Below are 23,792 nucleotides of genomic sequence, written 5' to 3'. Positions count from 1 at the left end.
TAAAGAAGAAGACATAGCGAATGAATATGGGCACAGCGCTGGTTTAATTGTTTGGAAAGTAAAAATTTGGGAAAGTCTATTCAACGATTAACAGATTCTCTTGAACATTCTTAACATACCATATATCCCCATTCATAATCATTAGGTAAGATTTATCAAGGTTCTCGAATAGTGTCACAAGAATTAATCGAGATTCAAGTGAAACGTCTATTAGTAATGTTACTTGCAATCAAGAATGGATTTATCTGAACAACCCGAATATGGGAAATCAGAGGATATTTACCAGAAACCGTCGCAATGAGAGGTCGATTCGAGCGGAAAGCTTTGTGGTGTGTCTGACGGAATTATGAAGGTATAGTTTATTTGGAAAACATGACAGATTGTGGACAGCTGATGCGAATGTATGAGATTTTATCGGAGAAATATCCAGGTGTACTTAACTGAAAGCGTGTTCCCATACAACACATACTGCGAAAGTTACGTGGAATAAGATGGAAGAGCTTGGTGGCATTGAGATGCTACCACATCCAGCAATCAGTTCGGACCTTACACCACCAGACTAATATTTCTTCTTATGTGAGCAAAACTTCGAATCTAAAGGATATATTGAAAATTCATTGCGACAATTTTTTGCATTTATGTCCAAATAATGGTTTTATCAATATCTCAAAGAGTTCACTGGACGTTGAGCTAAAATAATATAATACGATGGCTATACTTCGAATTTTGAAGCTTTATTTTTGTATGATATTTTATAAACAAAGTGAATAGTACAAATAGACTTATTCGTGCCTCTTACAACCTGTATTGACAGCCTTCTAAATATTGTCATTTTCTGTAGTATTTTTCATATTTAGAAGAAGTCAAAATACGGAGATAGTTATTTGAAATACAAAAGCGATATTTCACGTATATGGCATTTCTAATTGAGTTTTGAAAAGCGGTTGGTAGAAAATAAAACGATCAGTGTTCGTAATGGTTACAATACCGAGTTCATATATCGAACAAATCTATAATTATTGTCACACTTTTTTGTCATCACTCATTATTCGTATAGTTCGATGGCAGTTATGCCAGTTAAATTTCGAACCAAAAAATGGGAGCAGCAAAAAACTGATGGAATAATAATTGGATAGTGCTGAATGGGATTCGTATAATATACGATGCTTATTTTCAGTGCTAAATAAAAATAATTTGGTCTGAGCTATACATTATGTTTTCTCTGAATTTTATGTAAATTATTTTCTGAAATAACTGTTAAAAGGGGGTTATTTATTCATTGGATATTCAGTATGTAAATAACTAATCGATTTTTTGCTTTTCATTGTAATCTTGATAAGAAACGTTATACATAAACTCTTTGTTCACAATATAATTCCAAATTATTGATTCCAAGTTTATTACTCCTGAAAATATTGATTGGTATTTCAAGGGCATTCATTCTATTGTGATACTGAAGCAATTAGAAAAATACACTGTTTCCAAAACGTTTTTACAATTTTTCATTAAATAGTGGAAGGTAAATAAGTAAAAAATTAAAGGAGTGAAGATAAAAGTGAGATATATCAAGTAAGTTTGAATATTAGACAAAGCTATTTTTATGTTTGGTAAAAATATGTATTAAACAAATCAAATATTGCAATAATGAAACGTAAACAACTTTCAACAAAACGCAGAATACCAAAAATAGTAAGTAATTAAATGAAAAAAAAAATAGTGATCTCAAACTAAAGATATCAGTACATGTCTATATAGGCTAGGAACTATATTTCCGCATGCGTTGAGAAATTCTAATTAAAATTTCTGCCATTTTGGACGCTAAGTTTCTATTAATATTCACATAAGTAAGTTGTTGTTAAGATTTTTATAAAAATGGAAACATATTTGTTTCTGAAAAGTAATACGATTACGCAAATGAGAGAAAAGTTAGACACAGAGAGGGCAAGTTTGATGTCATTTCTCCGAAACTATGTAATGGGGCTAAAATTTGTGGCACAACATCATCCATGTTCGTGTCGCCAAAAAGTGACATAGATGAAGACAGCAAAGGAAGTTATCGAAGATTGAGCTACTTTCTAGAGTTCAACCTGCCCTTTCTCAAAAACAATATACAAATTCCAATATCAGTCATGCAGCAACATACCATTATATTATACTCTGGCACCTACCCGACCATGTCTAAAGATCTGTTCAGATTTACAAAAAATGTTCAATAGAGATAAATATTCCGCAACTGGGGTAATCTGTTTCTATACCATTTTATCAAATGATATTAGAATGACTGATTCCTTACAGAGCTTGATTTGTCTTATCACTCAACATCACACCAATTTTATGCAGTTTTTCAAGGCTCATTCATATTGACATTACTTATTGTCATGGGAGGGCCAAATTTTTCACAGTTTCCTAAAGCCTTCTGCGAGTATTTAGAAAGAAATTCACTGTTTTAATTTCTACTAATAACTAATCAGCAACTTAACTAAACTAAACTAAAGGACGTTTTTTTGTATTATTCAACAACTGTTTTGGGAAATAACAATCTTGATGGTCTATGGTGATACATTTGCTTCCGGCTCTGGGTCTATGGGATCCGATACTAGACAATCACATTATAGCATATCGTAAAATTCGGTGGAACTTTTCACACTTTCAAAAACCTATACCTGTGATTTCTCTGGCACATGAGAATACTATATACTCGTACGTTGTTCCAATGAAAGATGGGTTTTTTTGTAAACGTTTTATTGACACATAATGACATCACTGAAATTTTTGGAATAATAATTAAAAGCGCACTAGATCACTGAAAAATCATAAAATGGCAAAAGGATTTTGAAAACACAAATTTAATTTTTTGTGGTACTTTCCATCCGTAGGCAAGATTTGTAGGGTGCTTAATACTTTTGGCCAAAGCTTCATTATTCTTTTAAGTAAAAAGCACCACTCCAACTTCTAATCCAAACTTTCGCACATACACACACAACTTATCCGGAAAAGTTTTTCTGTTGTCACTACGCCCGCGTGGCTTCTACCCCATACTGGATTCGCAAAAATTTATAGCGCACCTTGTATTATTAATATTACAGGAGCTGCTATGAACCATGGATACAGAAACAGGAGAGATGATAGTCAAAAGGGTGAGTGTTCCTTTAGGATTGGAAGAATTAATGGAGGGATTGGTAAAGGAAGTTCTGTTGAAGAAACCTGATGATATCTATCTTTTTGCTGCAAGATATTTTACCCACTTACTCAGTATCCGGGATAAAAGTCAGATACCTCACTGCAAAAGTAAGTTGGTAGTTTTTTAAAGGCTAATTTGTTGTAGAAGACAATTTTTTATCAAGAACATAAGTTTCTCAATTCCAATAGAGGGATATATAATTCCTGAGCATGATATTAAAAGTATCTATATTTCTTACGTATTTTATATAATGAACTTTGATAATATACATGATAATTACTGTTTAATACACGGCTATAATATCTTTTTTTGCAATATCGTAGTTGTTGATCTAAAAGTTCTTACACATTTATTCAACAACTAATTATTGCCAATTTATACCTCTGCATAAAGGAGCAGATAAAAATCTAACATCAAATTATCGCCCAATTGCACTTCTTCACACATTATCTAAGATCATAGAAAGATTGGTAAAAAAGGAGCTTTCATCATTCTGTAAATATAAAATACTTACTACCCATCAATTTGGGTTTTTAATCGTGTTAATCGTAATATTGTTGTGGACAATTCCTTGAAATAGGAGTTACATATTGCCGCCTTATCTAAAAAATTGAGTTCTTCCTGCTTTGCGCTGAGATCAGTTTCCAAAGAACTGAATTTATCTATTAGTCTATTATGCCCTTATTGAGTCGCATCTCCGATATGTCCTTCCCTTCTGGGGTATGTGTGGTGCGACTCAATTTGAGCTAATCTTCACACTACAAAAGAGAGCTGTTAGATATTTACTCGGACTAAACAGCAGGAACTTTAAAAGATTAGTGATTCTTCCTTCCTTATTCACATTTGAATCCGTTTGCCTAATTCGTAAGGACGCTTCTCCAATTTCAGAAAGATCGTTGCACGGTTAACCACTTAGGAACGCAGAGCACGACCTTTACCTACCTACTCCACGTTCAAAATAATTTGGGGGCATATTTACTGGAAAGTGCCTTCTACTCTGTAAACGACTTGTGGTTTTCTTCTGTATATTCAAATTTTATTTTTATTTAGTGATTTTTATGTTTTTTTAGTTTTTACAAGCTGTTGTCTACAAATTATAAAAATTTTTTGACAATAAAGCATTTCTCTCTCTTGTATATTTCAAGAAAGCATATTTCGAGAATATTTCTTACTTACAGTTCTTATATCTGATTTTAATATTCCCCTTATTTGAAACTCTGAAAATTATTTGAAAATCAGTTCAGAATCAGTTTTTCAATGATTTTGAAGGTTTCTAAAATATTAATAGGTAATTTGCATATTTCTTTCCATTTTTAGCAAGAACACTAAGGAGTGTACAAACTTTAATAGAAAAACCTGAGAAATTTTCATCGATCAAAGCCTCTAGACTGTCTAAGCAATTTAGTGTTAGAGATGATGCCTCAGATACCCCAATTATTACCCAAAAACCCAAAATGTACTCTAGAAATGAGCTTAAATATAAACGAAGACATACAGGACCTCCAGCCATTTTAGAAATTGCTCAAAAAGATGACATACGAAAGAAGTATGCCAGAAGTGTTTCAACTGAAAAGTATAAGCCTATACTGGAATCGAAGAATAGAAATAGTAAAGAGAAATCGAATGATTCTAACCAAAAAATTAGTAATAGTTATAAAACATCATATACTGGTAGTAAACTATCAGTACCCACCAAAAAAAGGGATAAGGAGATTGTGGACACAGCCATGAAAAATTCTAAACCGTTACACAAAGGAGGTATAAAAATCGATCAAGAAAAGATACCAACTAATCTAAAGGCAGAACGTAACGAAGAGAAACTAAACGAATCTAGCAGTAGTACTGGTGCTGAAGTAAAATCGCTTCCTCCAGATGATAAAACAAGTAGAGAAAGTAATGAGCTATTGAGTGGGCAAAATCATGATTTGACTAAAACAGATCATCAAACTCCAACTTTATCTAAAGATAATAAAGAAGTTTCTAAAATAGATAATGGGAAAACTAAGAAACCAAATGTTGAAGATAAACAGCACAAAAATCCCCAACAAAGTGAGTTGAAATCTATCAAAACGTTAACTGATGATGAAATTAGTAGAATATTGTTAACTAGTATATCTAATGATGGTACAAATGCTCACAAGAATGAAGATAAGAAAGATTCATCTACAAAGGAAATGAAAACATCGGAATTAAAAAATGATAATGCGAGTGAAAACGAAACTACGTCGGTAGTATTTGACAGCAGTACTAAGGAAACACAGAATGTTAACAAAAATATCTCTCTGGAAACAACTGATAAAATTCAACAACAAAAACCTAAGGTAGATGTTATTAGTGACGATAGTTTGGAATTGAATGAAGACTTGGAAGATGATGTATTAGATGAAGAAATTAAAGAGTTTGATTCTACAAATATGTTCACAAACAAAGAAAAATTGGATGAAACTAAATCAAACCCTCCAGAGACGGGCAAAGTTTCAATGGAAATATTCGAGGAGAAAAGGAAGGAAAACAATGCCGCAGAAATGACAAAACATAAATCAGTAGATGGATTGATACATGCAGAACTTAATACCTTTGAAATAGAAAATGAACACATAGAGCAAAATGACCATGAATATGATAAAAAAATTTCAAGAAGTAATGACAGAGATTACAATAATACCGTGAAAATACTAAATATAACGTCAAATAAAATTGATTCAACCAATAGTAGCAATGAAATCACCACGGAAAGTTTGAAAAAAGCTGATACAACTGAAAGTAGTTATACTAATAAGGATAAAGATGGAATTATAGAAAAAGTAGATACGAAGAATATCGGCATCACAGAAAGCTATTCTAAGAAAGAGGATGGACAAAAATTAAACAATAATCTTTCAATAGCTGGTGATGGTAAATCAGAGTCAGAAATTACAGATAACGTTAATAATACTGGCATTAAAGATGAAGAATATAAATCTGAATCTGCAACATTAAGAAAGGTAGAATCATCAGGAGAAACAACTTTTAAAAATTTTGATGAAGCAGTAGCTAATGCAAAAATAATGTCTGAAAATACTGGCGAATACAAAAATGGATCGACACAGCTAAATGATTCTATTGATAAGAAACTAGATAGTAATATTCTATCTGAGGGAAGTGATGGTATGAGAACAGGAGTAGAAATTACTAGTATAGAAACTGATAACAGCACTAATTTTAATCAACTTTCAGAACATGAAAATGAAACGGAAAGTGAAGCGAAGAATGAAAAATTAGTTTCTTTACTAACCACAGGGGATAGTACAAAATCAGAGAATAATGGAAATAGAATGCTGGAAACTAGTTCTCACAATAAAGGAGACAACGAGATAGTGGATGAAAACATGAGAAATTCTTATGACTTGAACCATACCATAAGTAAAAATAATAATGTAGACTTGTCTGGAGCAAGAAATGAAAATAATAAACCTGAGAATATTTCAGAAGATATGGATTATTCATCAAAAAATGGAACTTATACAATTAATGTTCTTAAAACAACACATTCCGATGATGCTCAAAACACATTAAGTGATTGTAATGGCCTATTTACTGATGAACATTCATCTAGTGGTAACACTTCTGCTCGCGAAGAGGATCTTGGAATCCATGGAGAAATGAACGAAGAACTCAAAACAACTAAAACAACAGAAAATGGAGAAAATGTCGCTGCTGAAAAAAGAGAGATCGTCAAAGGAGATACAATATTCCCTGAAGTGAATTCCAAGAATATTGAAAATACGGAAGATAACATAAAAACTCCGAAGAATGTTATTAATACGGAAACTGAAAAACATAAAACACAAGATGTTAAAAATGGAATCGAACAGGAAACCCCGAATTCAAATATCAATTACTCAGGAGAATACAAAAATAGAAAGACTGAAAATATTATAGTTCGGACTATGGAGAACAGTGAAAAAATAATTGATTCTGAAGCTGAAAAAACAGGAAAGATTGAAGATGCTTTCCATGAAAAAAACATAAGTAATGATTTTGCGAGAGAATACTCTTCTAATGAAGGTCACGAAACAACAAATGATAATGATGAACATGGGAAGGTTCAAGATATGGAATCAGCAAATAAATTGATACAACAAACCAATGTACTTGAAAAAGATGATAGTTCTTCGGATCTAAAATCTCTGAAAAGTAACTCCGAGGATGTGCACATATTTAGTGTTGGAAATGATAATACAAAGACAGATTCGCCACTTGGTACAAACTCTGAAAATTTGGAAGAAACTGATATGGTAGATCGGGTAGCTAAAAATTATGTCAATTATATTATCGATAACGATAGAATAATGCAACTTCATACTAATAGCTCTGGTGAAGACATTGATAACCATATTTCTACAACTAATAAATCGCAAGGTGACAATGGTGGTAAAAGTGATATAATGTCAGAAGATAAAAATGGAGTACTAACGAAAACCAGTGCCAAGGATTCAAGTTGCAATGAGAATGATAATAAAACTCAAAATAAATCATTAGTTGGTGATAATAATAACCAAATGGACTCAAATTTCATAGAAGTACAAAACGAACAACATGCAGATAGTAATAAACGTGAAACTGACGAAATTATTACTAAAAGTGAAGTGTGTGGTCTAACCACATCTACCGCAATGAATCATCATATCAAATATAATGATGATTTTCAAAATAAACAGTATGATAAATCTGATCAGAATAAAGAATTGCTAAAGTTGAATCAGAATCCTGGGAAAAATCAAATTCAATCTGAGCTTAATGATAATGAGATTAACAATAATGAAACTAGACAAGGCACAAGTTTTAATCCAAGCACTGCGTCAATGGAAGATGATAATGAAAAACTTATAGAGAAAGATGCGGATGCTTCCGAACACACAAAGAAAAAATTTCCTAATAAAGATTTGATTGAAGCAACTCTTTCTATTTCAGAAAACGGATTGATTGTCAATAAGGTCAAGCATTTTCTCAATGATTTCATAAAATCGGAGCAGCAGCATGTGTATAAGATCAAACCTACGGATGACCCAGAGACTAAGAGACGTAGTGAAGAACTAATTGAAAATAGAAGCGTGCCAGGCAAAATATCAAGTTCTAAGCTTCGCGAAGAATTGAAGAAGGTTGAGGAAGAATCTCAATTCACCAATTTCAATTCTACTTTTAATCCAATTCTACTACACAAAGAAATAGAAGAAATTTATAAGAACAAAGTATCTAATGGGAAAATTTCCATTGGTCAAGTTGATTATCAATTGGTCAAATATGACTTAGAACCTGATAAATTGGAAAAAACCGTCAACTCTGTTCTAAAAATCCAATCTATGTGGAGAGCATTCATGGTTAGAAAAGCCCTTAAAAAGGTGAGTCCTGAACCAGGTAATATTATAAAAACGCTAATGAATGGCACTGGGAGCGTAAATATCAATAAAACAGAGAATATAAGAGATAGTAATGTCATTGAAGAAAATAAGTACGCGTATTCCAGTTTTACGAACTTTGAGAAACTAGTTGAAGCTGTCTTGAGAATTCAAGCCACTTGGAGAGGATATAATGTTAGAAAAAGTATCAAACACATTGACAGACGGGAGATTGGCGTAACAGGTAGCGGAATAAAGAATGATAATGAACCAGAACAGAGAGCAAAAGATAGTAAATGTAATGAAACTATTTCATATAATTCTCCAAATATAGGTAAGCAATTAGCAGATTCCGATTTAGATAATACAGAGCTGAAGAGAATTGCCGTGGCTGTAGTAAGGATTCAAGCAATGTGGAAAGGTTACAAAGTACGAAATCATAAGAAGAAAAATACTACCAACAATGATTTGAGAAAGGAAACCAGAAATGACGAAGATACCAATATTTTATTAGAAACACATGTAGTGGTTGAGGGCGAATCTAAGGATAATAAGGATGCGGCAACGTCTGAAAATTCTTGGAGTAAAAAAAGAGAAGTTCCGAAGAATCCAGATATTTTGTCGGAAGTATATGCTGCAATAATCATTCAAAAACTTTGGAGGGGTTTTAGAATTAGAAAAACTTTATTAAATAAAAATAATGACAAATCTAGCTCTCCTACAGAAGAAAGCGCCAGGAAGAAGACACCAATAGAAAGTCCGCCAGAAAGTAAGTTCTAATAGTTCAATAAAATACTAAGAACCGATTATAGTTCAATTTATTTCCACGCACTTTAAAGAAGATATTATTTTGATGAACAATAGATATGTTTGTGGTAGAATGCACTCAGTTCATCTGTAGTAATAATTAACCTTTCTGGAGATAGTAATATTTCCATATTTTTCTAGACATCGCCGTTCATATGCAAGGAAAACTAGAGAGTATACAAGAAACAAAATTTGAGGTAATAATTTGGCAATGTACCGGAAAACAGTATTTCATGTGTATTATTTATAGGATAAAGAAGATGTTATTAAAGTTGATAAAAAATCGGAGAGTCAAAGGATCAATTTGAATAACAAAGGACGAGAAACGTACTTCAGTAAAGATTCAACTGACTCTCAAAGCACGGTGATACACAATGAAAGTCAGGACAGTACTAAAATCTCATTGCCACGTTTTCATTCAGAAAGTATGGATCCTTTATTAAATGAAATTTCCAACTATCCTATAACAAAAGAAGAAAATCTTCTTGATGATTACCAAAATAAGTTGTTAAATAAGATTTCTGGTAAAGAAGAAGAAAATTATGATGATTTGAAAAGATTGGAAAAAATAATAACTCCCAGAGCTATCGACGATCTTAATTTAGAATCTTTTAAAACTAGTGATTCAGCATTTGGCTCTGTTTTACCTAAAGTCGATAAAATCGAATCAAGAGATAAAAAACTAACAAGATCATTGGGATCAAAGCTAGAGATATTAGAAGAAGAAGAAGGATCCAATGTAGAAGAAGATAAAAATGAAATGGATCATATTTCTGAAAAGACTAGAGTAAATGATAAAATGCAGAATACAGAAAATAGTGAAAAAATTAAAATTGAAAATATAGATACGTTGAATGAATCTAAAAATGACAAAACGAATTTTATTGACGATAAAAAAAGTTCGAGTTTGGATGAAATAAAAAACAATACGCTTAATGATAATGGTCATGTAGATAATAAAAAAGGAGAAGATAAGCCTAAAAATACGTTAGAAGTTGACATAAAATTAAAAAACAAGAGCGAAAGTAATTTACCCAATGAAGGAATGGAATACGAAACAAAAGATTATCCAGAAGTAAAAATCGAAACGGAAAGCAATGAAATTGATAAAAATGGATTGAAAAACAATTGTGTAGATCAGAAAGAAGTAGATAATTATAGTGAACTGAAAAAAGAAATAGGCCATAACTCGGATACAAGATCAGAATCAAATATCAATGCAGGAACAAAAGATTCCGAAGAAATGGTAGACAGTAATAATGAATTCAATAATACAATTGTCAGTAATGGCTGTGATACCAAGCTATTAGAATATGAACATGAGGTAAGAGAAATTGAAGGACATGAGTTTGTGACAAAGGAAAATATGAGCATAGATAATTTACCCAATAAAGGAGTAGAGCATAAATTAAAAGAGATTTCAAAGTTAAACATAGAAACCAAACAAACAAATGCCGCAATTAATAGTGGCTTAAATGAGGCTCATTTTGAGAATAATGAATTGAGAAATAATTGTGAGGTTAAGAAAGAAATAGATGATTATAGTAAACTTAAAAAAGAAATTAGCATTCAATCAGAATCACGTTCTGAAACCAATGCCAATGGTAAATCGAACGATTCGGAACAAAAGGTAGACAATAATATGAACATTAATAATAATATTGGAAGTAATGACAGTGGAAGCAAACTATTAGAATATGAACATGGAATGAGGGAAACTGAAGAAAATCAATTTTCTGCCAATAATTCTCTAACACACATCACTTCTACCAACGGAAGTACAGATAAAAGACACCCGGACATCGAAAACGTTGGCAATAATAATGGGAAAACAACTAATTGCGCTCCCAGCACTTCTAATAATTTCCAAAAGGTTGAGAAGGATCCTATTGATCAAAATAAAATTTCTATTTCTATTCCTATTGAAAAAAAGCTAGAGGAAGATAGAGGAATGAATGGAAGTTTATACAAGGATATTGGGAGCGAAGGAAAGTTATTAGAATTAAAATCAGACCCCAAGATAGAAGCTGAGAAGCACATGAATAGTCTAGAATTACACAATTCTATGGGAGTAAAAAATGAAACGGATAACGCTGAAAATACTTCTGTAAGTAGCTCTAATTTAGAGAACAATGGTAAGATGGAAATTGGACGAAATAGTACCGAGTCAGATATAAAATTGGAAGAAAAAAAAGATAGCAGTGACAATGTTGTAGATGCAATTAAATCATCTGTAGATGCGGACAACAGTACCGATGGAAAAATAACACCGTTTCCTGTACTTCAAAATGATCAACAAGGTAATGAAACTGATTGAATATAGAATATAGAAAAAGTCTGATATCACTTTTTCAGATTCATCTTCTCTACATAAAGAAAAAGGTAGGGATCTATATACATTCTGTTCAATACCTACACCTTTTTCTACAAATGATAAAGTTGGTGAATATTCTCCACCAATTGATGTAGAACATCCGTTATCTTCTAGTAATAAATATAAGGCAAATGAAATGAAACAAAGTGAAGTTCTTAAAAATGGGACGTTAGTTATACCACTTCCTATTGAAGTGCAAAAAACATTGAAAGGTAAATAAAAAAGTTTTTTGTAACACATGATCTTTAATTAGTTGAATATAACTTTAGTTTAGTTTTCGAACCATAATCTACAATATCATCAATAGGTCATAATTGATCTAAAATTATCATAGTTACAATATCCGTATTGTAAAGAGCTCTTCTTCTCTTCTTATTTAATAAAGAATTATTTTTTTCCTTGGTATGAATAGAAATTAAACGAAAATATGATTCTCAATAATTGAACATAAGTTGACCTATCTTAATTAGAACATGCGGCAGTTCAATTGCTTTGAAGTATCTATCTATTATTTTTAGAACAAAAAAAAGAAAATTCAGTAGATGGTGAAGTAAAAAAATCCGCTTCTTTAGAAGGACTTTCTTCGTTATTATCAAATACTAGCATGCATTCAGGAAAACACGATACTGTTATGGTCCCAATGGATCAACATGAAAGTATTGATATTGGCAGAAGTCAACCTATATCTGTTAAATTATGCCAGACTTCAGGTCAAGTATATCTTATAATAGTAAGTAAATTTAAAAAAATCGCACGTATATATCAACATGATTTAATTTAATGTATAACGCATAATTTTGGTAGAACCTATATATCCGCATCTTGTTAGATTATTTGAAATGTACTGTAGGAGGTACACAATTTACGTGTAGATATATCAACGTTACAAATAGATACTGAGCAATAGTTTTATCATGGATAAATAACAGCACTCTCAAAATTTGAGCACAAACTATAATGTTGACCAAAACTGCGTATAGCTGAGCTGCAAATTTGAAGCTTTTTCATTGTGATACGTTTCAAGCTGTTCCAATTATTTATAAGCAGCACTTCATTATAAACCAATATTCACTTATATATGCTAAATTCCAAATTTGTTATAAGAATTGTCGTGTCATTTGGACTTAAGATGCAGGAATCAATGCTGCTCTATTCTACTACAAAAGAACGTATATTTTTACACAGGCTGCTGTCTATAACTTTATACTCCACTTTATTATTGATATTTTTTGTTTGTTGATCCTTTGTTAACTTTTTTGCATGATCATTGCGTCATGCTAGAAACAGAAGCCGATGGAAAAGAATCGGCGTTTTCTTTCTCAAATTAATATCTCGAGAAAACAAATGTCTTCCAATTTTTCTAAGAATTTGAAAAACTCAATACTAAAAGTTCCTTCAATCGAAAACACCAAAGGGGATTATTACGCTTTATTCAGTGTTTTTGATATCACAGGCAAGATTTTCATATATGACAAAATTTTTCTGGTTTTTCGATTTAATGAGCTAGAAGGACGGCAATGTAGATGATAATACCTCCATATTTTTATGGGCCAACACGACATCTGGCCTATTTAAATACATAGTGCAATCGATATGCATCGGATATCCCACTGAATCACAATATTCCAATAATAAGTTATACTTGTACTAAAAAGGAGTTATCACATTAAAATTTTCATAATCACATGCCATTCATAGATAGACAAGGTTGTGCTTTTTTGAGTAAGCCTAATAAGTTAGTATCCTATAATTTCCAGTCAAAAGACTTATATGGTAAGCCATTTGAAAGAATGTCGTAAGTATCTTGCGTGAATAATTCTGTTCCATTTAGTAATTTGATTTATCAATCTATAAATCATACTCTTTTCTTGGCGCACATATAAAATTTCAATATTCAGAATAGCTTCTTGAACAGATAGCCTTCGGGTAACCTATCATGTTTTCCCTAGCCCTCAGAGTTCAGAGCTAGCACAGTCAGCAGGGAACAAGTTTCCCTCTTTTAGTTTTGTGCTGAAGGAAGTACTCGTAAAGTTTGGGTCGGCGGCGTTTTCAAGGAGCCATACAATTCTACGTAGATATCTGAATCTAATAAACTTGATCTAGGACTCCCTTTTTTCGTTAACAAATGCACATTTGTTTAATCGTTACGTCGTGATATTGTCACTAAATGCTTTAACTAAAATCACGACCTAAGAAAGTTTTTGCTTCTCAATATAGTGCTTTAGGTCTACCAAATTTATATGAACGATAGACCTTTTGACGACATCATAATAAGTTTGTAGTGAGCTTCATCATCATTATCATTATTATCATATCATATTTTTCGAAATCGCGCAATAGTTGCGCTTATTTTACAAAAAAACTTCTGAAAATGGCATATAGCACATTTCAAATAATAAAAGAGATGCCTTATACTTATTGAATGACTCTGTCAAAAAGACTTGTGTCAGATTTACTTTTTTGTCACTAGTATCACACCTGCAGTAGATTTTGAATACAATTTACATTAAATTGTGCTGGTTTATAGAATGCTGTATTTGATTAACAGTTATCTAAAATTGGCTACCCTGTTAGTCTCTTTACATCCTTTTTTGCTTAGTGGTAAACATCACCTTCATGTATGATTAATCCAATTAATATAGTCGGTAAGTTGCCTTTTTAAATATTTTGATAATCATTTCAGTTATTTCCATTTTATGTTAATGCATTTAGTAATTATATTAACACCTGTCATTTTAGTGCTTAAAATATATTTTCACTCAGCAAGGTAAGTTGTGAGAAGTTGCTGCATTTTTGAAGATTAGCTTAGCTTAGTATAAAGAAAATATTGCAGAGTCAATTTTACAGTGTATTATGTATTATATTGTTTCAGATTTTGTCGTTGACATCAGATATCAATGCAGGTAATTAAATAATTAGTCAGTTGATGACATTTAATTGTTTCTGTTGTATATAATAACCCGAAGGAGGCTTGACTATGTTGATATATCTACAAAAAAAAACAATTTTTATTCCATAATGGATCTGTTTTTTTTTTCACATTTCACAAACTACTCTTATTTCGAGAGTTGAAAATTTGGTATAGTTTTCTGAATGAACTAACTTTGTGTTCTGGTGAAACAGTTATATAGAAATATGAAGTTATTAAATACTAGATAAATCAAAACGATTCATAAAATTGTTATAAAACGTTTGATTGGGCATCATGGTGAATGAAATTAATCTCTATTTTTCGATTTAATGTAGAAATATAGAAAATTACTCCTACTTATCTTGTAATTGTAATAAAAAGTTCTTATGCTTTCTCGGAAAATTTATTACAAAAAAAAATATTAAGTTATAATCCTGTCCTTCATTTTTGATTTTTATTTATCAAATCTGGAAAAAGTTAAAAATTATCCCTGACATAAGAATAAAATTAGTAGTATGAAAATTAATGTCTCTATTATAATAGTTTGGGGTGCTTTCTACGATATTTTTGAAGTGTAGGAACTCTCCAAATGATTTTTTCGATTACTGAAAATTATTCACTGAGTAGGACCTCTCTTTCCATTATATCTTTCTTTTTCCATCTTTTCAATAAGCTCGAAATGGCTCTCTATGGTATTGTAATGTTTTTCTTATCTATTTAAACTAAAACTATTTCTAAAGGTGGGAGTTTATACACAATGTCTTTTAATTACCTAATTTATTCAAACACCAATTCTCAACTAACTTATATAATTATAATTTATTTAGATTTACCGGTTACTTTTTACTATTTCGATCAGTTCGCTAAAATTATGTAGACTTTCGGTGTTAAACAAGCACAAATTTATACCAGAAAGGAATTTTTCAATAAAACTAGAAAGTAAACAAAAAATAAAATAAAAGCTCTTTAGAAATTAGTATAAACAAATCGCTGCTATGATAAAAACATGTAGAAAAACAACATCAAAACCTTTTCAATAATTTTCTGCGTTCAGCGTTATAATCTTAATTTAGACTCTGCCATTATAACCAGACAGGACCGGCTTCACGATCGAGTTCGTAACATTATGATAGACGGTATACTGGTCTGTTAGGTAGGTTACTAAATTATAAATGCGTTATGTGTCTCTAGAATAGCTCAACTGGTGAAGCTCCAACCAATAGATCTGGGTTGCTATTTACCTAGTCCGCTCAAATTGGTGATATCCAAATTTAGGACTCAATGTCAGTCGTTATATTTTTTCAATTGTTTCATTGCGAAGCACAGTTTGTTTAAAAATATCATGGAAAACACCCCACACTTTTATAATAGTGACATTGAATTTATCATCAATAATTTTATTCTTATGACAAGATTTATTTTTTACTTTGATTGCTTCTATATATATATATATATATATATATATATGCGTGTTTTTAGTTTTTTTAAACCACAATTCATTTTTTACTTATCACTACACCTGAATGTTTTTCAATGTTTTTAAACTGTAATGTATTTTTTGCTTTTTAATTCCATTTACTATTTTTAACCCGATTTTAATAAGTACAGATGTGTTGATGGTTGCATCTCGCCCACTTGCTCTAATTTTTACTCTGATACTAGTGATATAAGAAAAAAATTTATGAATCCTAGCTAATTTAATAAAAATAATTAGATATTTTGTTGAAATTATTGCATACTCGTCAGTTTTTGACAAGTGTGCATAGTTTAAATTGATTCTGATTGCTAAAAATAGGGATAAGCCGGACCAACGAGATACTAAGTTGTTTTATTTTAAGTACTTTCGATGTCTTATAAAATTAAAACAACAAAATTTTTTCTTCTGAATTGATTCATTTCAAACGATGCAATATTGAAATTATTGTTAATAGCGTTTGCTTTTCTCGGAACGGTAGCTGTTTTCCGATTTTAGTTTTAAGTGGCCGGATAGTTTATAAATAAAGTTCCCTATTTGATGGATAGCCGCAGATACACAATCTAAAATGTTTATGCATCAAGTGGGTCATGGGGTTTGTCATGTTTTCCATGAGATTATTGCGATTAAGTTTGTTGCTCTCAATGTAATTTCATTACCAAAATAATGTTTTATTTTTCAATGTTCTTAATCAACGTATAATAATGAAAAGGAATGCTTCTCCTTTGAAGACGGGAAGAAAGAATTCTAATATAATTAATATACGGGATGTGATTAGAAAATACTATTAATTTTTGCTTTATTCTTAGTTATTTGTTGTTTTCATTGCCAGAAAAGCAATGGCACGGCGAGTGGACATAATGAAGAAGATATCACATTTTTTTTTTCGCACACAAACGATACAATATTACTTTGTGGAATTAGCAGTTTAGAACTTTTTCATTGGAATGAACTCTCATTGCATTATGTCTTCACAATTGATGATCGATGATTTCGATGTTCGATTGACATGCCCTTAGAACAATTGTCTATTTAGATCTCCCAATCCTTATTTAAGTATCGTAGCAGTTCAGCAGTTCATGTTGAGAATCTGTAGCAGTATCTTATTAGTTTTAGATCTATGTGGTAGTTTTTAAAAAGCATATCCGAATAAAACGCAATTTTATTAGTTTGAATATCAATAGGAACTGTTGAAGTTCTTTATTTTTTGCAAAATTCTTTTTGTTTTATTATGCCAATTTAGTGTGGTGAAATTACAGACGACTCATTCCACACAGATCGTGATTATAAGGCTTCTTTTAATTCAGAACAGGTAAAAATTTACATTTCGATCTATTTAAATTTTTATAAAAATATGATATTTTGAAACTAAGTTTGTATAAAAATATACCTGTTAACCACAATAAATGGATTTAACAGTTAAACATTTCAATTGTATTATTTTCAAATTTTAGACCCTTTTTGTAATATTTTCTGTTCAATTTGTATACTATATCTTCGAAATCACATTAAGAAACGATGCTTTTTATTGTTATAGATGCGATAAAATACGTCAACGTATAAATTAAATAATTAAGGTTAATAAATATCTCTAACAGTCATTTCTAACTATGAATTCTGAGTATCTATTTTTCACTGTCTTATCCTCACCTTCAACTTGTCAAATGTTTAATTATGCAACAGATGCTGAAAACATGACGTCGCAACGTCCACCTTCAACGCTTAACGTCACAGACGTCTCTACGGATGCCGCCGTCGAACAGAAGAATGCGCAGAAGCTGGGAAAAGGCGACTTACAACAACCGAAGGCGGAAAACGGTTACAGCGCCGACAACAGTATTTCGCAGCGAGAGACTATGGAAAGTGAAAAACGTAGGAAAATTGACAGAGGAAAAAACATGGAAGCAGAAGCAGCTACGAAAATTCAAGCAGGATTTCGAGGATATCAGGTTCGAAAGCAACTGAAACTCAAAGTAAGTTTTTATTTATTTATATATTAAAAATCGATAGTTAATTTTCAATAAATACTTGAAATTGATATTCAACTAGCGAAATTTTTGTTTTTATCTATTTAGAGCAGTACTTAAATTTAAAACAATGAAGTTTTCAGTTGTTTATTAGATTTTGAAATGTTTATTTTCATTGTTTTAAAATAAATTGAGTGTTCGATAAATTTTACTGATAATAAAATTTTGAATCGAACAAATTATATAAATATAATTTATTATTTAACTCGATTAAACAATATATGAAGGTTAGAATTGGAGTAGGATATGGAGGATTCCAGTCAATGTTATAATATAATTCTTTTTCTTGATAAATTGTCTTGATTTCAGATCTATTTTAATTGATAATTTGTTTTTAAAACAGATAGAAATATTGACATGTCGACATTCCTCGACCATTATCAAAATCTGATTTGACATTGATCCTTTGAATGATTATATTTATCAATAGATCATCCACAATATGAATATCCATATAAAAATCTGTTTAAATAACACAATATTTTTTATAATAATATAATAAGTAGCAGCAATCAAATAAATTGTTCCTAGCTACATTTAAATTCATAAAGTATAATTATAAATTTCACTCAAATTGTTTAGGTATTTTTTTTTCATTCATTTTTTCTATGTATGTGAACCATTATTATAGTATTCGTTCATCCTTCTCTCGAAAATTTGTTTACTTTTCCAATAACTATGTATCGAAATACGACATATTGACCAAATTGATCTTTTTTGTAACATACGATGTTACCTTGCACAACAAAAAAAATACTAAAATTTTGTGAAAAATATATTTATTTTTCAACTCCATACACTTTTCCTAGCGATGTTCGATAAGTTCGATACCCTTTTTATAATTAGAATCGTCAAGCTTCTCAAAATAGCCATTAATTACCGACACCATCTCCCCATTGTTAGAAAAATCTTCGATCGCCGAACCATTTTTTCAATTCCACAGGAAATAATCCAAAGGAGCTTAATCTGGAGAATAGGGTAGCGATTCTATCTTTAATTCATCAATTTTGGCAATTTCAATAGCGGATGTGTGAGCTGGTGCATTGTCTTGATGAAACAACACTTTCTTCATAGCCAAATGCGGCCTTTTTGGTTAATTTCTTCGATAAAACGATGCAATAAGTTCAAATAATACTCGCCGTTAATAGTTTTTCCTTTTTATAGTCAATGAAAATTATCCCACGAGCAACCTAAAAAGCAGATGGTAAAAAAGATTGTTCTTTTGATATTCATGTTGGAAGTGATCTATTGATATAATTGTCTACATTAAATTAGGTCGAAATAGGTCGAAACGTCAATATCTTTATCTGTTTTTAAAATCAATTGTCAATTAACAGAGATCCGAATCAAGAAAATATAATTATATATTCATATCACTTCATTGTATTTATAAATTCATCATCATGTTGTTATTTCTCAAATTTGAATAATTTATGATTAAAAAATAGCACCTATAAATAATAGTTTAAACTGATAAGAGTGTTGATGACACAGCTAACGATTAACATCTTAACTATCATGACAGTAATGATAAAAGCTTCAATCGTGATGCAAAATTACCTTAAAAAATTTGCAATTAATATATTGGTATATTCAAACTACGGTTTTATTCTCGACTACAATCTAGTGGACTTCGTTAATATTTGTTCTAAAAACAGCAAACCACAGTTTTCGTCACTGTGTTTTAATTAAATCGTAAATTCATGAAATCGTATCAATGTGATTAATATTTATATAAAACCTAACCTAACCTAACCCAACCTAACCTAACCTATTGTCTTTTAGTAGTGGTACAATCAGTTTAAAATAGTGTTGCACCTCTAACCATGACAAGGTGCGTGAAACCCCCGGATTTTAGGGTTAGACATGTCAACATATGTAAACACAGTCAGTGTACACCTAAACTGTTTTTTAAAAGATGGTATTTCAAGATAACTATATATAAAGAACCTCCATCCATCAGACAGGAAAAATAAATCACGTCATAAAAGATTTATTATTACTCAAATTATGATATAAATTTTACATTCATTTTACTTAAATGTGTATTGAAAGTAAATATTCTCAAATTTTCAAATTTCGTGACTTGGAAAGAATATGTCCACATATTGAATGTAATTTGACGGTCTCTATTACGAATAGGTTATCGTTATAATTGAAAATATGACGGTTTATTTGTATCATACGTATACGGAAACAATTTCACTATTTTAGATGTAAATCCAGTGGCATTGTCAGCTTTATACAGTGCTTCTCAAACTTTTTTGTTGTGCTATTTCACCACTGATGATTACATTATAGTATATGCTCCTCTCCTGGGAGAGTGATTAGGTGTGTTGGTAGAAAAACCTCACTAAAGTGTCTTATAATACATATCTTCAGTAAATTTATCGCTACATTTATAAATTGAGAGACTTCCTGTGAGAATTTTGTGATAAGTTCAGTGAGATCTGCTAAACCTAATAGAACTTATTTGGATTGAAATTGAAATTGAAATTGTTATTGTTGGGGGATTGTGGAAATAAAATACCAAACAGTATATGTATATCTATATATATATATATATATATATATATATATATATATATGCGTTTGTGGAATTTTGTAGCTTTCATAAATTAACAAAAAGTTGCTAGGTTGAATTTTCATGGGATATATTAGGTCGTTATTGTTAAAGTTGAATTTTCATAGGTTAGTCAAGGTTAGGTCGTTACTGTTGATGATGAATTTTGAATTAATTTGTTACTTAGACATTTAAAATGTATAAACCGGGGTTACTAATATCAATCTTTTTATTAATACATTAATTAATATTAAATATTCATGTTGATCTTATTTAGTATTTTGCTTTTCAACATCTTATTTGGTTGATATGCTCTATTAGGTGATAATATTTTTTCTTTTACTTCTGATCTTCTTTCCACTTTACCGTTATCATTATTTTATTCTCCTTCAAATTCAACAAAAAATCATTTTACTTGTTTGAAAATACTGTTTAAGAATTATTTTGTTTCAAATTTCAACTCAAGTTAAATTCAAATTATAATAAACAGGGACTACTATTGGGAAACACTGGTTAGTAGTTACATTATCTGTAACAATCCTACTTTTATTTAGCAGTGTAATATGTTTCATTGGAAAACCACTTTATAAACGATCAAGGACTATTTAATTTTATTGTTAATTGAGGAAATTGTTTTATTTTTGTTATTATACCCGGGATCATCACAGAAAATATTTTGTGTTTTGATGTTGTGTTGATGCTAATGATGTTGTTAAACATAACTGACATTTTACATGCTTTTAAACTTTCCATCCATCCATATAACAATAACATAGAAATAATTACATACTATATAAGTAACAGGGTATAGAAGTTTTAGCAAGGACAACCAGTGATGAGTAAGGCTATTTGCTCACACACTGTTTTTGGACGGCCATTATAAAATCGATCGATATTTAATCGGTAGCACGCTACTTGTAAACAGCGGATTTTCACCGATCAAACAGTCAATGCTTTGTTGTCCTGACAAGAGGTTATTGAATAATAATGAGTTGTTGCTATGTGGTTATTGTATCGCTGTATTGAGCACATATCCTGTATTCATCCAAGTCATCAATCAAAGTAGAGTACACACGGAAACATTCTATACTCTCTATGAAGAACTAAGAAGTAAGTTTTTCTTCTTCAGAATATCTATTGCATCCTTTAGCGAACTTCACAAGAAGTGGAAATCTAATCGTCGTTAGTACGCACTACCAAAACTACTTAATTTTACCGAGTAGTCCACTGAAATGGTCGTTAAAAAACCGGTGCGAGTGCAAGCCTGTATTTAGTCACTACTTTTCGGTAATGTCGGCGATAAAGTGGCACTCATTGTCATTTTACCATCAACTATCAACCATCGTGGTGTGTACCAGGTCACGTTCCTACATGTAGTTCATGTAGTGATAAAATTTGGACGACCGGTATAAAATCGGCCGTTCAAAGTCGGTGTGTGTAAGTGTGCAATTATCCTAACGTAGGAGACGACCGATCATTGTGCGAATTAACGTAGCACATGCCGCCAACGAGCAGCTTATTGATGAGGACAAATGATGGACTCTACAGGAATTGGAGACAACATGTAACATCATCCAAAGAATATCGCAGAGAATCCGTTCACATAACTATAAACAATAGTTGTCAGACTTATGCCTTAACCCTCGTATTTAAAAAACAAAAAAGTTTGCTTTGACCGCAAATTGACATTTTTTTTAACATTCAATACTGTTAAAATGTTCATGTATGTTTTTAAACTTATGTTACTTGTTTTTTTACCAATGTTTTGTTGAATTCGTCACAACATTGTCCTCGCAAGAGAGTTACCAATAAATGCCTTTTCTAAATATAGTTTTATTCTTGGTTAATCTTAAATTCATAATCTGAAAAGTAATATCATTTCAAATGACAAAACGCAGTTAAACTATTTCTTGAGCTGTTTCATTTTAAATAAAATGGAAATGAAACTATTTCTAACTTATCTCGTATATCTGACCGTGAAACGTAAATATAAAATTAAGCTTTTAAAATAGAAATAGAAACTTCCTATTCTGTTGTACATATTTAGATTGTCTACAATTTCATATTAAGCTTTTGATAACCTATATAATTTTGAAACTTCACATTTAATGAACAATATTCAAAATTTTGTTTCCATTATAAGCCTAGATAGCTACAAAAATATAACATAAAAAGTAACACCCATTTTTCATCTTTTTAAATAATTCTTTTTATAGGAAGTTGATTGATATTCTTTGAACTATAGGCATATTCTTAAAAAAAATCATGGCAATCTCAATAAGCAAAAAATTATTTATAAAACATAATGAGTTACAACGAAAAGAACCTAGAGTTTTAATTATTACGCAGTTAAAAGTTGTTGATATATTCTAATAAAAATTTTGATGAATTACGGGACGTAGATATAGTCAACATATTTTTTAACATCTTATTTTTAAACCTTCATCATTCGGAATATTGGAATAGTTGAAGAGAATGCGTCATCCGGACATTATAAATATTAGATTGTATTTTATGACTTGAATGCATGAAAATGATGCATTTTCTAGTCACTTTATTCCATAATAAATTTTTATTAAGCGTAGGTGTTGAAAAAGCTGTTTTGATTTATGATTTGACCTTTAATTTAATTATTATTGTAGTTACTTATTATAGGTATGTTGAAATGATGGTGAACAATTGATATATCTCATGCAATAATAAAAAATGATATAAAAAGGATTTTATTAATAAATTTAGTGGATGATTCTCAAATCCGCATTTTTTCCCAGCTAAATCACCCATAGTTTATTTTATAAATTGCTTTAGAATAGGATTTGTTTCCTTTCATCTCATCCATCTCAAGTAGATGTCGTATCGAGCATCAGTCTATCGTAGCTTTTTCATATTCATCCAAAATCTGCGATTTAATTTTTTTCGCTCTCCACAACTGTCTGTTTGTTCTTTCTATTGCGCTGTTTTAATATATATATATATATATATATATATATATATATATATATATATATATATATATATATATATATATATATATACTCTTCAAATTCCTATAACTTGGTATTCCCTACTTATTAATA

At 30.6% G+C, this 23,792-nt stretch overlaps 1 protein-coding gene across 1 annotated transcript in view; it reads left to right on the top strand.

Annotated features, from left to right (window-relative positions):
• Positions 1-1,402: 1,402 nt before the first annotated feature.
• Positions 1,403-23,792, top strand: part of LOC130443618 (protein PF3D7_1417600-like) — a 39,401-nt gene continuing 17,011 nt past the window's right edge. The window contains exons 1-9 of the mRNA XM_056778401.1: positions 1,403-1,569; positions 3,087-3,288; positions 4,499-9,328; positions 9,508-9,563; positions 9,617-11,666; positions 11,722-11,952; positions 12,259-12,470; positions 14,613-14,643; positions 17,809-18,098. Coding sequence (XP_056634379.1) covers positions 3,102-3,288; positions 4,499-9,328; positions 9,508-9,563; positions 9,617-11,666; positions 11,722-11,952; positions 12,259-12,470; positions 14,613-14,643; positions 17,809-18,098 — 7,887 coding nt within the window. The 5' untranslated portion in view covers positions 1,403-1,569; positions 3,087-3,101. The remainder of the gene's footprint in view (positions 1,570-3,086; positions 3,289-4,498; positions 9,329-9,507; positions 9,564-9,616; positions 11,667-11,721; positions 11,953-12,258; positions 12,471-14,612; positions 14,644-17,808; positions 18,099-23,792) is intronic.

The sequence above is a fragment of the Diorhabda sublineata genome, chromosome 4, assembly GCF_026230105.1.
Source record: "Diorhabda sublineata isolate icDioSubl1.1 chromosome 4, icDioSubl1.1, whole genome shotgun sequence".
In the NCBI taxonomy this organism is placed as follows: Eukaryota; Metazoa; Arthropoda; class Insecta; order Coleoptera; family Chrysomelidae; genus Diorhabda; species Diorhabda sublineata.
This window is presented reverse-complemented; position numbering and strand designations above follow the sequence as displayed.